General features: G+C 44.8%; 1 protein-coding gene across 7 annotated transcripts in view; it reads right to left on the bottom strand.

Annotated features, from left to right (window-relative positions):
• Window positions 1-17886, bottom strand: part of PTPRZ1 (protein tyrosine phosphatase receptor type Z1) — a 195522-nt gene that overhangs the window by 85470 nt on the left and 92166 nt on the right. For all 7 annotated transcript variants that reach the window (XM_074942315.1, XM_074942317.1, XM_074942316.1 and 4 more), the window contains exons 3-6: window positions 13937-14116; window positions 12032-12183; window positions 10295-10390; window positions 9787-9853 (exon numbers count right to left, since the gene is read on the bottom strand). In XM_074942315.1, coding sequence (XP_074798416.1) covers window positions 9787-9853; window positions 10295-10390; window positions 12032-12183; window positions 13937-14116 — 495 coding nt within the window. The remainder of the gene's footprint in view (window positions 1-9786; window positions 9854-10294; window positions 10391-12031; window positions 12184-13936; window positions 14117-17886) is intronic.

Genomic DNA, 17886 nt, shown 5'->3' with positions numbered 1-17886 from the left:
ATGACTTAGTGCTGAATGACTTAGACCACTACTGAACTTGGAGTCAAGATCATTCAATACATCACATTCACAGTACCTCTTACCCTCTGTGGGGCAGGGAAGAGGTATGAAAGCTGCATATGGTGTGCCATCTAGTCTAGAGAAGTGTTACTTCATTGGAACACACTGAGCATTACATTACTCTAGCCTGGAGAAAACTGTGTTGAGATGCAGGAAATAGTGAAACATGGTGAAAGAGTGGGAAAGCTCAAGGAACAATGTTACAAGAGAGAGAACGGGAGATGAAGACCTCTTTCAAGATGATATAACACTTCAGGTGACTGCCCTATACACAACGGTAAGGGATGGTCCACACGGGGAGCTCACATCAGCGTAGCTTCATTTCTTAGAGTGTGAACACTTCACACCCATGAGAGATGTAGCTATGCTGACCTAACCCCCGGAGTAGACAGCATTAGGTCAACAGAAGAATTTTCCCATCAACCTAGCTACTACCAGTGAGGGAGGTAGATTACTATGACGATGGGAGAACCCCTCCTGTTTGTGTAGACAGTGTCTATACCAGGGGTGGGGAAACTTTTTGGCCTGAGGGCCACATGAGGCTTGCAAAACTTTATGGAGGGCCAGGTAGGGAAGGCTGTGCCTCTCCAAACAGCCTGGACCCCACCCCTATCTGCCCCCTGACTGCCCCCCTCAGAACCTCCAACCCATCCAACCCCCCCCGCTCCTTGTCCCCTGACTGCCCCCTCCCAGGACCCCTGCCCCTAACCGCCCCCCAGGACCTCCCCATCCAACCCCCTCTGCTCCCTGACCCCTGTCCACACCCCTGCCCCTAACCACCCCCTGGGACCCCACCCCCTATCCAACCCCTGCTGCCCCCAGTCCGCCCCCCCACGAACCTCCTCCCCATCCAACTGCTCCCTGTCTCCTGACTGCCCCCCGGGACCCCCTTCCCCTTATCCAACCTCCCCCACTCCCCACCCCCTTACCTCGGAGCGGAAGGCGCTCGCAACTCCGCCACCCAGCCAGAGCCAGCCCCGCCGCCACCCTGCCTGGCAGGAGAAGCAGGCCAGAGCACTGGCAGCACAGCGAGCTGAGGCTATGGGGGAGGGGGAACAGCAGGAACAGGGCCAGGGGCTAGCCTCCCTGGCCGGGAGCTCAAGGGCTGGGCAGGATAGTCCTGTGGGCTGGATGTGGCCCGCGGGCCATAGTTTGCCCATCTCTGGTCTATACTGAAGTGCTGGAGCTGTGCCACTGTAGCGTTTCAAGTGTAGAGAAGCCCTTACTCCCCTTTGCATACGCACACATCCGAGGAGGGAGGAGAAACATTCCAGTTCACTTAGATGCTTTGCACCCACTGAAGAGCATGGAAAAACCCCACTTACACATTTAGTCACACGCGTAACTGTCTGGCTGGTGCAGTTGATCCACTTCCCCGGTGTCTTGCCAGGATTGGGGCTTGGACTGAGATTCAGCTGGTGAGGTAGCAGGAACCAGTCAGTGGAACTGGCAGAGATTATACTAGCTTCCTCAAGTGCAGGAATTTACCAGCTTTTGGACAATCCCACTTCCATGAGATGACTGTGTCACCTAAAATACCACTGATCCTTTTAGATGCGATTTTAGACAAAATCGGACTCATGTCTATATAATTTGCTGTTTATCAACCCTAGGTTCATTTCAATGCTACTGCTTTGAAAACTTCCCTATCTCAATAAATATCCTTTCCAAATTATTCTCTCCACGTGCATGTATTTCTAACCTAGTCATGTCCCTTTGCATTATATCTGTCCTCAGTGGTGTTTGTAATTCATCCCCATTTAGCGTCACCTTAACATTCGGCTATAAACTGTTTGCCATTTTACTGCACAGAATCACAGCTGTTCTACTGAGTCAAGTCTTAGAAACCACCTTTTCTTTCAAAATGACTTGTTCTTGTCCATATCTGATGACAGGGGAACTTTTAACAGGGTTGAGCAAAATCTTTCCACCTATCTGTAGTATTCTGTCAACCTGCTAGGCATCTTCAGATTGCAGCCACCCTAACAATCTAGTGTAGATCTAGTTAAATAATTCTATCTTCACAAACCCTTTTGTAGTTGTGAGCATCAGGATATCAAACCTGACATTTACAGCAAGTGTCCTGATAAGATAACTTCCTTTGCTAGAAGTTCTTCAAAAGCTTGTGGAACTTTGGATGTTAGTAACAACTTGTGTTCTGGTTTCTGAGTGGTAGCCGTGTTAGTCTATATCAACAAAAACAACGAGGAGTACTTGTGGCACCTTGGAGACGAACAAATGAACTTGTTAGTCTCCAAGGTGCCACAAGTACTCCTCGTTGTTTTAACTTGTGTTCTGTTTCACAGTCTAGACTATAAAACTAAACATTTGAAAAGTTTCAAGAGAAAATGTCCTATGTCAAATAGTAACATGACTGGTTTCTATTCCCAGAGCGTTAGCCTGGGAAGAAACTGAGAACTTCCACTCTAGAGCCTGAGAGCTCAGCAACTCTCATTTTAATATACAAAACAGAAGATGTACTATACATCTTTCTCTAGTATAAACCATCTGAATTAGTTTTGGTCTGAATTTTGTGAGCTCACTTAGATCTATTCAAATAAAGCGTGTTCTGTTCATCAAAGTGTCATGTGCTTGACACCTGCTGCCCTTGGCCTTCCAGCTCCTCAGCAAGGTTGTTGGATGGAGTCTACCTTGATAGGTTACAATTTCCCTTCAGGTGTCTCATGTAAGCATGGCATCTAAGACTAATGAATAGGGCTGGTCAGAAATGTTTTGACGAAACACAGTTTTGTCAGAAAGTGCCAGTTCATCAAACCTAAAGTGTCTTGCGAAAGCAAGTCAGGTTTGACAAACTTTCATCGACTTGCGAGCAGGATTACAATGGAACCACTTCCCTGCCTGCTCACAAGGCCAGCTACTGTGGGTGCCAGGCTTTTGTGTTCTGGTGCAGTCATGTCATGATAGGGCATCCAGGTTTTCCAGGCTCCTTGGTGTGGAGCTGGGAGGCTGGCGGCCCTGGAAACCCAGGCTCTAGTTGCGGTTCTGAGGGTATGTCTACATTTTGTTTGTTTGTTGTTTCTTTTTTAAAAAAAATGTGGCAGTGAGTCTCAGAGCCTAGGTCAACTGGCCAGGGCTCACAGAGCTGGTGCTGTGGGGCTAAAAATAGCAGGGTAGACGTTCTCACTAGGGCTCTGAGAGCCTCCCTGCTCCCAGGTTTCAGAACCCAGGCTCCACCCTGGGTCCAAACATCAAGAGTGCTATTTTTAGCCCCACATGCAAGCCCAAGTCAGTTGACCCAGCTTCTGAGATTCGCTGAAGCACGTCTCTTATTGCAATGTAGACATAGCTAGAGCCCTGCAAAGCCACAGATATCTGCTTTATATCCATGGATATATGCATCTGTGGATGTGGTCGTATTGCTTATCACCTTGGATCGGACGTGGATCCAATTTTTTTTTATCCGCCCCGGGCTCTAGCTCAACTGAGGGTTAATGGCCCCTTGTAGGGCTGCGGTTTCAGAGGATCTGCCCACAGGGCTGAAGCCCCAAGCCCTTGTGCCCCTATGGGGCTAAAGCCCAGAGTCCCAAGAGCCCCTGGCAGGGCTAAGGCAGAGCTCTGAGTCCCAGTGCCCCGTACAGGGCTAAAGCCTGGAGCTCTGAGCCCTGTCACCCACCCCCACACCCTCCAGAGCAGGGCGGCTGAAGCCCCAGTGCTCCCAGCAAGGCTAAAGCCCAGAGCCCTGTGGGGGAGGAGCTCTCGGCTGTAGACCCCTGGGGTGCGCCAGGACTCTGGGCACTGGGACTCTGGACTCCAGCCCTGCAGAGGGGCGCTGGGGTTCAGGGCTCTGGGCTTCTGCCCCATGGGGCTCCTGGACCCCTTGAAACTGGCTCATTGCCCCCCCCCAGGGGGCCACAGGCGCCTGGTTGAGAACCCCTTCTGTAGAGGGTGCCTGTGTGGATAAAAGGTGGCGTGTAGATTTCGGATTGGATACAATTTAATTACCTCAGGTGCAGATCAGATGCAGATCCAAATTTTTGTATCTGCACAGGGCTCTAGACGTACCCTCAGAGTGTAGGATCCTGGCTTTACAGCAGGGAATACTGAAGCCCTAGGAGCCCCACGTCTAACCAGTGCTTGGCTCCTGTCTCTGTGGCAGGGAGCATGGAAGCCCTGAGAACTACAGCTTGAGCTAGGGCTCTCGAGGCTTCCAGGCTCTCTGCCGTACAGCCAGGAGTCTTGAAGTCTTGAGATGGGCTTCCAGTCCATGGCTCTGGGACAACCCTGCTATGTAGACTCGCCTGGGGTGGTGACCCCAGGGCTTCCAGACTCCCGGGCCAGCTGGCTCATCATGCTGCTGATTCCCAAGTTGGACCAGGAATCTGGAAGACCAGGTGTCTCCATGCCTGGATTTGCAGATCCTGGGATCATGGGATGCTGCTGACTGAAACTGATAATGTTAATTTCAGTCAGCATCTACCTGTCCCAGGGAGCATATTTCCTTTCAGAACCACCATGTGTCAGTGTTTTCTAAATGATTTTTTTTTCCATGATATCCAGTTTGAGAGAAATTTTTGAATATTTTTTGAAAAACTCAGAACAAAACCAGATTTCAAAGTAGGATTTCTCGTTTCTGAGAAATTTTGATGATTTTTGACCAGTTGTAATAATGAATCCTAGCTGATTTACACAATTCACCTTGTCCTCATAACCTATAAAAGTTCCATCACCTTGTTTTGTGTTTGTCTGTTGGAGACCAGATATCTGCTTCCATTTTGGGGGCTAAATGTTTAAAAGTTTATGACACACATCCTATAATAACTAATCATAATAAATAATCAATACTTTACATTTTAAATCCATATATTTCAGAGGACTTTTTACAGAAGGTAGGTATTTTTATCCCCATTTTATAGCCAGAGAAACTGATGAGCCAGGCAGGGTGAGGTTTATTTACACTAAAGCTGCTGCAACAGCACGGTTACAGCTGTACTGCTGTAGTGGTGAAGCATATAAACTTCCTACATTGACACAAGCGGTTTTACGGGGTAGTGCATATGCAGTGTGACAGAATTGGCCTCTGGGGCTATCCCAGAGTGCTCCAATGTGACCGCTCTGGACAGCGCTTTCAACTCCGATGCACTAGCCAGGTACACAGGAAAAGCCCTGGGAAATTTTGAATTTCATTCCTTGTTTGGTCAGCATGGCGCGCTCAGCAGCACAGGTGACCATGCAGTCCCCCCAGAATTGCAAATGAGCTCCAGCATGGAGCTAACGGGAGACACTGGATCTGATTGCTGTATGGGGAGAAGAATCTGTGCAGGCCGAATTCCGATCAAAAAGAAGAAATGCTAATATATATATATATATATATATATGCCAAAATCTCACAGGGCATGGTGGAGACAGGGACACACAGCTGTGCCTCGTGAAAGTTAAGGAGCTCAGGCAAGCCTACCAAAAGACAAAGGAGGCAAACGGTCGCTCTGGGTCAGAGCCCTATACGTGCTGCTTCTATGATCAGCTGCATGGCATTCTTGGGGGGGGGAACCTTACCACTACCCCACCACTGTCCGTGGACACCTTCAAGGGGGTGGGGGAGTCTCACGCAACATGGAGGAGGATTTTGTGGATGAGGAGGAGGAGGAGAATGTGCAGCAGGCAAGCGGTGAATCTGTTCTCCCTGGCAGCCACGACCTTTTCATCACCCTGGAGCCAATACCCTCCCAAGGCAGGTTCCCGGACCCTGAAGCCGGAGAAGGCACCTCTGGTGAGTGCACATTTGTAACTAAACACAATTGCTTTTAACCCCAGTATTGTAATGTTTGATTTGCCCTGAAGAATTGTGATGCATTTGCGGCCAGTACAGCTATTGGAAAAGTCTGTTAACATGTCTCTGGAGGATTCCCGCTCCATCCCGAGATGTCTCCATGAAGCTCTCCTGGAGGTACTCTGAAAGCCTTTGCAGAAGGTTTCTGGGGAGGGCTGCCTTATTTCGTCCTCCATGGTAGGACACTTTATGATGCCAAGCCAGTAGCAAGTAGTCTGGAATCATTGCAGCACAAAGCATGGCAGCGAATGGTCCTGGGTTTTGGTCACATTCAAGCAACATTCAGTCTTTATCTTTCTGTGTTAGCCTCAGGACAGTGATATCATTCATGCTCACCTGGTTGAAATAGGGGAATTTTTGTAAGGGAACAGTAAAAGGACCCCATTCAAGCTGGGCTGTTTGCGCTTGACTAAAAGGGATCATCCCTGAGAATAGCCATGTGGTGGGGGGAGGGGTGAAGGGATCATCCCAGAGAATAGCCACGCGGTGGGGTGTGGGGAAGGGTGTGCTGCACATCCCCCCACAAACCACAGCCGCTCCTTTTGAATGACAAACCCAACCGGCATTGCTTGCTATGGGAAAGGAGGACGCTGCAGTTTGAAACCATTCCCACGTGTTATGAAGGCAGAAGAAGCCAACCCTATGTAAACCTTTGGCTTACTATGGCTGCCTGGAAACCGAATTCTGTTGCCCAGCCATGTGTGATGTGTCACCATACCGGCAGGCACGCAATATAAAAGGCAAAATGCGACCTTGTACCTAAAGCACATGTGCTGTCTGCTGTGAATTGCTTGATTCACTGTGGAAGAGTCTCCCTTTTGGTCTCAGAAATGTATCATCTTAAATTTTACTCTCCCTTTTTATCCCCCCTGCAGGTGCAAATGTTTCTATGCTCCCCATATCATCTCCGTCCCTGAGGTTATTGCAGATTAGAAGGCAGGAAAAAACACACTCGCGATGACATGTTTTCCGAGCTCATACAGTCCTCCTGCACTGATAGGGCACAGCTGAATGCATGGAGGCATTCAGTGACAGAGGCCAGGAAAGCATTAAGTGAGTGTGATGAGAAGAGGCAGGATGCAATGCTGAGGCTAATGGGGGAGCAAACGGACATGCTCAGGCGTCTGGTGGAGCTGCAGAAAAGGCAACAAGAGCACAGACTGCCGCTGCATCCACTGTACAGCCGCCTGCCCTCCTCCCCAAGTTCCATATCCTCCTCACCCAGAGGCCCAAGAACACGGGAGTGGGGGGAGGCTCCGGGCACCCAGCCACTCCACTCCAGAGGACGGCCCAAGCAACAGAAGGCTGGCATTCAAAACAGTTTTGATTTGTAGTGTGGCTACAACAAGCAATGTGGCCTTGTCCTTCCCTCCTCCCCCACCCCACCCCACCCCACCCAGGATACCTTGTCAGGGATCTCCCTTTTTTTAATAAATAAATGCATGGATTCAAAACAATACGGACTTTATTTCCTTTGCCAGCTGTGGTCAAAGGGGGGAGGGGGATTGGCTTATAGGGAAGTAAATTCAACAAAGGGGGCCAGTTTTGCATCAAGGAGAAACACACACAACTGTCACACCGTAGGCTGGCCAGTCATGAAACTGGTTTTCAAGCCTCTCTGTTGCGCAGCACGCCTAGCTGTGCTCTTCTGATCACCCTGGTGTCTGGCTGCTCAAAATCGGCCGCCAGGCGATTTGCCTCAACCTCCCACCCTGCCATAAACGTCTCCCCCTTACTCTCACAGATATTATGGAGCACACAACAAGCAGCAATAACAAAGGGACTACTGATTGCACTGAGGTCTAACCTAGTCAGCAAACAGAGCCAGAGAGCTTTTTAAACGTCCAAAGACACATTCTACCACCATTCTGCACTTGCTCAGCCTATAGTTGAACTGCTCCTTACCACTGTCCAGGCTGCCTGTGTATGGCTTCATGAGCCATGGGCATAAGTGGTAGCCTGGGTTCCCAATGATAACTATTGGCATTTCAACATCGCCGATGGTAATTTTCTGGTCTGGGAAGTAAGGCCCTTCTTGCAGCTGTTTGAACAGTCTGGAGTTCCTAAAGATGCGAGCGTCATGCACCTTTTCCGGCCATCCCACGTTGATGTCTGTGAAACATCCCTTGTGATCAACCAGTGCTTGCAGCACCATTGAGAAGTACCCCTTGCGGTTTACGTACTGGTTGGCAAGGTGGTCTGGTGCCAAGATAGGGATATGCGTTCTGTCTATCGCCCCACCACAGTTAGGGAACCCCATAGCAGCAAAGCCATCCACTATGACCTGTGCATTTCCCAGAGTCACTACCCTTGTTAGCAGAAGGTCAGTGACTGCACTGGCTACTTGCATCACAGCAGCCCCCACAGTAGATTTGCCCACTCCAAATTGATTTCCGACTGACCAGTAGCAATCATGCGTTGCAAGCTTCCACAGGGCTATCATCACTCACTTCTCAACTGTCAGGGCAGCTCTCATCTTGGTATTCCTGCACTTCAGGGCAGGGGAAAGCAATTCACAAAGTTCCAGGAAAGTGGCCTTACGCATGTGAAAGTTTCGCAGCCACTGGGAATCATCCCATACCTGCAACACTATGTGGTCCCACCAGTCTGTGCTTGTTTGCTGGGCACAGAATCGGCGTTCCACTGTATCAACCTGCCCCACTGCTGCCATGATGTCCCAACTGCCACAGCCCAGGCTTTCAGGAATGTCTGTGTCCATGTCCTCCTCACAATCCTCCTCGTGCTGGTGTCTCTTAGCCAGGTTCTGCACATACTGCAGGATAATGCGTGAGGTGTTTACAATGCTCACAACAGCAGCGCTGAGCTGAGCGGGCTCCATGCTTGCTGTTCTATGGCATCTGCATGGGTAATCCAGGAAAAAAGGTGCGAAACGATTGTCTGCCATTGTTTTCACGGAGGGAGGGAGGGGAGACTGACGACATGTACCCAGAACCACCCGCGACAATGTTTTTGTCCCATCGGGCATTGGGAGCCTAATCCAGAATTACAATGGGCAGCGGAGACTGCAGGGACTGTGGGATAGCTACCCACAGTTCACCACTCCGTGTGTTGATGCTAGCCACGATATTGAGGACGCACTCCACCAACTTAAGGCGCTTAGTGGGGACATACACAATCGACTGTATAAAATCGCTTTCTAAAGATCGACTTCTATAAAATGGACCTAATTTCGTAGTGTAGACATACCCTTACCCAAGGTCATTGGCCCTGATTTAGGAAAGAATCCTCACTCATGTGCTTAAATGCTTTTCTCAATTGGGGCCGCAGTGAGACTGTGTAAGTAACAGAAACTAGGTCTCCTGATGCACCATCCTCTACTCACCATGCTCTGATGTAAATGAAATAGACAATTTTTTAAAAAGCAAAGCATTCACACACTGAGTTGAAATCTGCTCTGAATGACACCAGTGTAAATGTAAAGTAATTTCATGGAAACTGACTGAGTTATTTCAGATTGACACCAGTGTCACTGAAAGTGGAATATAGCCCCCTGACTCTATTGAATACTGACATTCATAAAATCTCACTCTGTTCCCAGAACTAGTCTTGTAAGCCAGATCTTTGTTTGCTACAATAGTTGTATTTGTCCTACAAATTGCACAGAAAACTCAGATATATACGACTAAGAAACCGTAATGAATAAATCGGTAATTTCTCTTGACCAAACACTGGAAGTGTAGCAAAGGCCTTGGAAAAGTTAAATGTATTCACTTTGTGTCTCAGGCTCTTCCAGTTTTTTTCAAGTAATAATTTTTTGGGGGAAATTTGTGACATTTTTTATTTTGGTTTTAACAAAAGTGACCAAACCCAGCTTTGGGAGGTTCATGGTTCCCAATAGCTTCAATAAGTTTTGCATGCACGTTCAAAAGCAGAATTTGGCCCAACAAATAACCAATCAAGCAAGAAGACAAACTCACCAAATCGGCTAACACTATCTACTTCTTTGATGATTGCATTATAATCCATATTATCTTCCAGGCCAACCTGTTCAAGAGAAATTGTACACTTTATTAAAAACAGGGTTTAATAAAAAAATGAAAGTTATACATTAACTGAATAGGCAATACAGGATTTAAAGAAGAGAAATCAAACATATTTGCCCAATTGTTTTTTGTGCAAAACAAATTAGAAATATATATTAATGTGATTACTATATATACACCAGAACCATTTAGCTTCAGATTGGATATTTGCTATATTTCAAGGGGGGAGGGATAGCTCAGTGGTTTGAGCATTGGCCTGCAAAACCCAGGGTTGTGAGTTCAATCCTTGAGAGGGCCATTTGGGATCTGGGGCAAAAACTGGGGATTGGTCCTGCTTTGAGCAGGGGGTTGGACTAGATGACCTCCTGAGGTCCCTTCCAACCCTGATATTCTATGATTCTATGAAAGCAAAGTTAATGCCAGAGATATACAAAATGGTTACCTCAAATAAAATTGATAAAGCTCTTAACTTCCCATTTCCTTTAATTGCCTCCTCAAAATTTGTATACTGATCTGCATCATAGCAGTAGATTTGCATCTGTAAATATAAAGATTAGATCTTCAATTTTCAGAGGTATACATTACAAGATAGAAAAAAAAATCTTTAAAAGAATTTAAACAATACAATTATTTATTTCAGATATTCCTACTCTGAGAAAAATCTTGAAGCAGTAACAAACTTTAATTTTAATAAATGCCTCTTCTGTAGTTCTCTCCTCCATTGCCTGAAAACTTACTTGGTGAAGCTGATGGAAACTATCAACTTCAGGAGGACAGGATTTCACCCACTGTATCTACCTCAAACTAAAAGTAGAGATGTATTGGTAATACAACCAAATCTTTGATCCGGTCTCTCCTGCAGCCTGGAGTCGGCTGGAGCTGTATGCTTGTGTCAGACTCTAAATCCTCATACCCTCGCTCTTTCACCACAGGGGTAGCTCCATGGACAACCAAAACCTGGCTCCCTACCTTGGGGCAGAGTTTGTGACTCCACCCCTCTTCCCAGGTTTTCAGAGGAGGCTCTGCTCCCTGACGTCCTGGCAGGATGGAAGATAAGGTAGGAGCTTGAATGGCAAGTCCAAATGGGTCATGAAGTCAAGAAGACTGAATGGACTGCACTGGCCACAGTGAAAGTTTGTGCCTAACAGTTCTCCATGGAACTGGGGAGAAGAGAGGAAGAGAGGACCCTAGCAACCCCATCCCTCCATTTGTCCCCTCAGAGATATATACTGTTTTGTAACTTATTATAATAGACTATGAATGGGTCCATGGAGTTTACTGTAACTCTCAGAAAGAAAAGGAGTACTTGTGGCACCTTAGAGACTAACCAATTTATTTGAGCATTTTTTTTTAAGAGACTAACCAATTTATTTGAGCATAAGCTTTCGTGAGCTACAGCTCACTTCATCGGATGCATACTGTGGAAAGTGTAGAAGATCTTTTTATATACACACAAAGCATGAAAAAATACCTCCTCCCACCCCACAAATGGCCCAACTTGATTATCATACACATTGTAAGGAGAGTGATCACTGTAGATAAGTTATTACCAGCAGGAGAGTGGGGTGGGAGGAGGTATTTTTTCATGCTTTGTGTGTATATAAAAAGATCTTCTACACTTTCCACAGTATGCATCCGATGAAGTGAGCTGTAGCTCACGAAAGCTTATGCTCAAATAAATTGGTTAGTCTCTTAAAAAAAAATGCTCAAATAAATTGGTTAGTCTCTAAGGTGCCACAAATACTCCTTTTCTTTTTGCGAATACAGACTAACACGGCTGTTACTCTGAAACCTGTAACTCTCAGGTATTTGATGATCTGTGGCAATTGTGCCTATATTCAGTTTGCAGGATTAGACCCTGTATTTAATACCAAGATGTGTGCTCATCTCTCCTGAGCAAATCTGAATTTGAAAATGCACACTTTATTTTCAGAATGGCAAACTAAATACAACTGTACAGTAAGGACCTTATTCAGAGGCTACTGTAGTCAGTGGCAAAACTTCCATGTTCTTTGGCTCAGGCCTTGATTCATATTTGCAAACATAAAATTTAAATATTACTCATTTGCATTTGAAGGAGGATTATATACACACAGTGTACCCTAATCAAATGATTCTTTAACAAGTAACTTGATTATTTGCAGGACTGTACAATATTGAGTCCATTACAATTCATTACCTCAAGAGGAAATTTTTGTCCTTCTAAACTATGTTCTGATCCATCTGATGATATATTGCATTTTCCCCAGTGAAAAGTTATCTTGCTTGCTTTAAATACTGTTTCTAAGCCACCTCCGCTGACATAATAATCATTTGTCAGGTTAATTTCCACTAAAGAGAAAAAAAAAATGGTCAATGAGCATGTGTGTGCATTTCAAATTCAAATACATCAACATTACTAGCTAAAAGGTGAACATATGTTGGTTCTCCTTACATTTCATAAACAGCTTGACAGAATGTGGATTATTCAGCTAAGAAAGAAAACCATTTGGGAGATTTATAGCCACTAATAACAAAATGAAATGTATTTTACTTCATTTCAAACTTTGATTAATAAAATAGACATATGGGGAGCGGAATTACTTTAATGCACTCTCATAATCCATTCTTTTGTAATCCATCTGAAACCTGTCATAGCCTTACATTAAACAAAAGCTCAAGAAAGCTGGCCTACCAGTGAAGCCTTCCTTCTAAGAAAAGAAAACAAAACCCTAACGGCCTCTCTTTGCAATCCTAGGATATAGACCTTCCGGAGTGTGGATGTGTTGATAAAACAAATGGGGAGGGAGGGAGAGAATATACTGAGCATGGTAGAAGGGGGTTAACTAGAAATAATAAGGTAACACTTAGGGCTTGTCTACACTAGGACATGGGACACTCCTTGGAGGAGGATAAAGTGACAACAGATTAAAGGCACTTTACTCCTGAATGACAGTATCCTCCCAGAGTGGGGGATGGGATGTGGTTAAGGCACTTTAACGTTTCGTGTAGATGTGGCCAAAGGGGAGGAAAATGTAGGCTAGATACCAGGAAGCATTTCCTGACTGAGATATACAAGGTTGTGGAATAGTCTCCCAAAGGATGTGGTGGAAGCTCTGTCTCTGCAGAGAATTATAAATAAACTGGAAAAAGAGCTGAACACAGATATGTTGCGGAGAATAATCCTACACTGGCAGAGGGATGGACTAGATGATCTGTACTGTACTCTCTTCTTGCCACACATAACAGCAGTGGATTCTCAGTTTCATAAATTCCCTCAGTGCAGTGCCATGAAGAAAGCTGAAGGAGGTTTGGCTGGAGTGCCATGCTGCTCCTTTAAAATACTTTGAACTTCTACAACGGAGAAGGATCTCAGTTCATTTTCATGAGCATTCAAGAATTTATCCTCAGAACATTCCTGTAAGGTAGGGAAAAACTAATTGCCTAATTTACAAATAGGGAAATGGAGGCACAGGGGAGTTAAATGACTTGTCCAGGATTATACAGGAAGAATATGGCAGAGCCAAGAATAGAACCAAAATGTCCTTACTCCAAATCCTGTGCCTGAAACAAAAGACCACCACCCCCCACTTCTCCAACAGCCAAACAGCTTTTGATCACTGCAGCTCTAGATCCAAATAGCAACCTTGGCTCAGTAAACACTAAGTAATCCTATGAATTACTTACTGGTGATTGGCTGATTATTCATGATACATTAAAAATGATTTTTGTATCTTAATTGCATCTTCCAGAACAGGCATTATTATTAGTAATTATTATTTTGTGGCAAATGTTAAATTATTATTTAGCTTCAATAAGTACTCATTATGGGATGATACTAATGATGTGATTACTTTGGCTATTTCTAACCGTGCACATAATTTCCATTTGTTTTCTTTATTTTAGTGACTTTCTATTACGCTTGGCTGCTATCACCACCTGGCTTTTGCCTAAACGCTAAAATCAGAAATGCAAAGGCTTAAAAACAAAAAAAAAGAAAGAAAAGAAAAGAAAAAGAAAAATATAATTAAAAAACCTGAGCTATACACCACATTTCACTTTCATGACCCCCAATTAACTCAAAACATGAAACCGGACATTTTACCTGTTTTGCCAGTATTGTGAATGAAAGTGTCTTCTGAAGTTTCCTTTTCCCAACCTTGGAATTTAAGTTTTTTGAGATTTACATTTACTTGGGTAAGATCTTCATCAATATTAATAGGAGATTGTTTGGCACCATTGCATGCTGGATATTTCTTCCCCCAGTTCTTTTGGTTCATAGTTCCTAAACATCAAAATATAACAGGCAAACCTTATAGGTAAACATGAACTTGCAAGCTAGTACTCTTATTTTTTGCACATGGAAAAGGTAAAATATAGAATGTAATAGCTTGGCAGAAATCTTGCCTTTCTTAGTATTCATTTACATGGTAATATGCAATACATATGACTTACATCCGAGATATTAGACATAGAGAATCACCTTTTTAGGCCATCTAAAAAAATCATGTACAAAGAGTAAGGTGAAATGATCATGGACTGATGACATAGCAGATCACACAAACACACAAAGTATATGCTAAAATATGTAATATAGGAATGGAACAAACATCCAGAGGCGGTCAAGCGAATCCAGAGTCTGATCATCTTTAGGAAATGCTGCAAAACCTTCTTTGCTGAAAAAGCTTGTACACTATAAGACTGGCGCTTATAACACTGCCACCTTCTTGTACCAAATAAAGCACTGCAGCCACAACACAAAAAGAGGAAATTAATAACATCTAAAAAAAAAAATCAAAAACAAAATCCTCACCCCAAGCAGAATTTTTAACCATTGAAAGGGAGACATGACAGAGACTTTATGATTCCACAAAGTCTGCTAATGACTTTGTTATTACTATTGGAATAAATGGAAGGCACTCTGATAACATGGTAATGAGTGTGGAGGATTTGGAGGTGATCTGTAATAACTGATGAATATTATATATGGTCTTTCTGTTCATCTGTTGTAAGTGGGGGTTAGCCCATGAATACTGAAACAAGGAACTTTGGCAAGATAAAAAGACAGGCCCTCAAGGACAGGGCAGACAGTGACTGTAGAGGAACAGATTGAGCCCCAGAGGCCAATGATCTGGGGTAAGACAGGCCTGCCTCAACCTTTCGGCACGTGTATAGACTGTTTATTGTTTTAAAAGCCTCTACTTTTACACTTTGCCTTGTTTCTGCTGTTAAGATTAAACAATACTTCGTTTTAAGAAGGCAGTTTGTGGTCACTTTTCAATGCTGACCAAAAGTTTCCAAAGGGAAGAGCTGCAGGTACCAAGTCCAGTATGACCTGGTGAGGGTAAGCTTGGTTCATCCACAGAGTGCTGTAGTCTAACACCTGATCTAAGAGTGGGAGAAATGTGTGCTTCTACTCCAGGGAGGTCAAAGCACGAGGCCTCATGCTAGAGAGTGGTGCAATGAGTGGTCAGAGAAGGGGGTCAGAGGTGCAGTAGTTTTGCAGCCGTGACAACGGCCAGTGGTATAAAACTCTACAATCAGACTGATTGATCTATCTGTCTGTGTGTCAATCTCGAACTAAATAATTCAGGAAACTGAGTTAAATAGGGTACTGACATCACCTAACTGTGCATAAGTAATGTAGGTACTGCTCTGAAATTTTGACAGATGAAACTGTCAGCTGCAATATCCAAGCAAACTAAACAGAGCTCACAATGTAGTTTTAGATTTTCTGGAGATGGGGGTTATAGCTTCATACTAAGTACGTGACCACTGGAGAATGCCAACCTGTCTAAACTTCCAGTCCTATCCAAACATGCATACTCCTTTTAGTGGACAATCTCTAAAATGACTAATGGTGAACTTTGATGGGATTTCCTCTTGCAAGGTAATATCTTGCAGTCTTGTAGAATTTTCATAAGAAAAAACAGAACATGAGGCGTGGAGCTAACATTCCACTCTCAAAACTTCCTTCAGAGGATTCTGGGCACAGTAAATAGGCATTTCTTGTGGTAAAACAATGACAATGGGGAATTCAAAATACCATCTGCATGCAGAAGCAGAGAAATGTAGGGCTGGAAGGGAGTTCAAGAGGCCATCTAGTCCATATTACTACTTAATAGGAATGTCCAAGGTGATTGCATTTACAGCCAAGAAAGTTCAAGTCAAGTCCAATATCTATTCCACAATACCATATCAGTTATATATCTAGGGTGAACTGACTATGCACTTTACGAGGATTTTTCTGTTTTTTAGGAACAGTACAGGTTTCCTGGCTGATATTACTGAGGCCAATTTTGTCCCAGATTCAATTTAATTGGCCAGCTGGCTGGCCAGCCTACCCCAACTTCATGCCAGCCTACAACTTCCCCTCCCCCAGTAGCACTTCCTCTTCCCAATTGCCTTCTGTGGGAATCCTTGCCTGCAACTCCCATAGTCTAGACATCATCTCTTCTAGACCCTGTTTATACTGCATCAGTTGTTGCCAGTCTCCTGATTTAAATATGCATGCACAGTAGCTCAATGCCTCAGTAAAAATTCATAAGGCATATAATTATGGTCAACCTCTTTCCCCCTCAAAAATGCCCTAGTGTCCCTCTTTTTCAAAAGACTCAAACCTGACCATTCTACTTGTCTTTGACTATTGATTGTTTACAACAACGGTATCCATTTACTCTCCTTTAACTCAGTCTGGGATCCATACCAATCCAGCTTTCACCTTTTCCACTCTGCTTAAACTGCATTCACCAAAGTCACAGACAACTCTTCCTAGCTCTACTATGTCTCAGGGTCTCTACCTTGACCTTTCTGTTGTTTTTGGTAATGTTGATCACCCTCTCTCTTCTTCCTCAACATACCGTCCTCCCCTGAATTTTGTGCCCTGTTGTCACAGATTCAAGGAAAGAGCGCTTATGTCCCCCCTCCATGGTCTCTTGAGGGTACCCACTTAAGTTTTGCAGCTCCCACTTCTCTGGGTTGGAGATCTGCATCTCTCTCTCCCCCCACCCCCCGCTCCCCTGACCAGAGGTTTTCAGGCTGCAGAACTCCCTGCCTTACACTGGGATATCCCCAGCAAGCCATACTGCCTGAAGGCCAGCATCTGTGCTTCGCTTTCTCTCAGAGCGCTATGAACAGTATACTGCCAGCAGTTAGAAGTTACCACACACCTATTTCCAAGCAAGCATATTTATTCTTCAGCTAAAAGCATTTAAGAGAAAATGCATGTAAAAACAACAGACGTTCCTGTATGCATGCTAAAAGCTTACCAGAGTCTTATCCTATCAGTCATGTGGGGCCTTAGCAGGCCCAAGTCTTTTCCTTCCGCAAATGATCATTTGGACAGAAGGTCCTGTCCATTTGCTGGATCAGAAAGACGGCCCTGAATCAGTTTAAACACAACCTTTTTATGCCAAAAGCCCTGTAGTTATTTGTTGGTCTCTAAGAAGTCCAGTTTGAACCAGCATATGCAAGACTCCCCAAGGGTGGTATCTCTCTGGAGGTGTTTACAATTTGAGTGATTCACCTATGGCAAACTTCCTGACTCTGCACCCGCCCGCCTTGAGTTGCACACATAAACCATTCATACCCTTAATACAGTGTGGTCCCCCAAAGATACTGCTGGTGGCTGACATCTCTTTCATTGTCCTCCTCTGACTTTTGTGGCCCTGTCCCCTCATTAGCGCTCTTTTCACAGCATCTTTGTTGACAGATTATTCTCCCTTCCTTACCTCCTCTGTAGAAGTCCCACATGTTTCTGTCCTTCACTCCCTCCTCTTCTCCTTACTCCTGGGAGACTCAAACAGCTTCCATAGTTTCTGCCCTACGCTGACAATTCCCAAATTTATCACTTAAAACCAGTCCTTTCCTGCTCTACCCTGTTTAGTTTGCAGGTGTACCTTTCTCTCCTACACCTTACCTGGATAGCCTATCTCCAGTTCAGGCTCAGCTTGAGCTTCTTATTTCTCTCTTTTGTCCACCATCCTCCCATTCTCTAAGGCTTGCAGTCTTTGTGTCATTGCTGACACTTCCCTTCCTTCTCCTCATATGAGCATC

This window comes from Natator depressus, chromosome 1 (assembly GCF_965152275.1).
Source record: "Natator depressus isolate rNatDep1 chromosome 1, rNatDep2.hap1, whole genome shotgun sequence".
NCBI classification, from domain to species: Eukaryota; Metazoa; Chordata; order Testudines; family Cheloniidae; genus Natator; species Natator depressus.
This window is presented reverse-complemented; position numbering and strand designations above follow the sequence as displayed.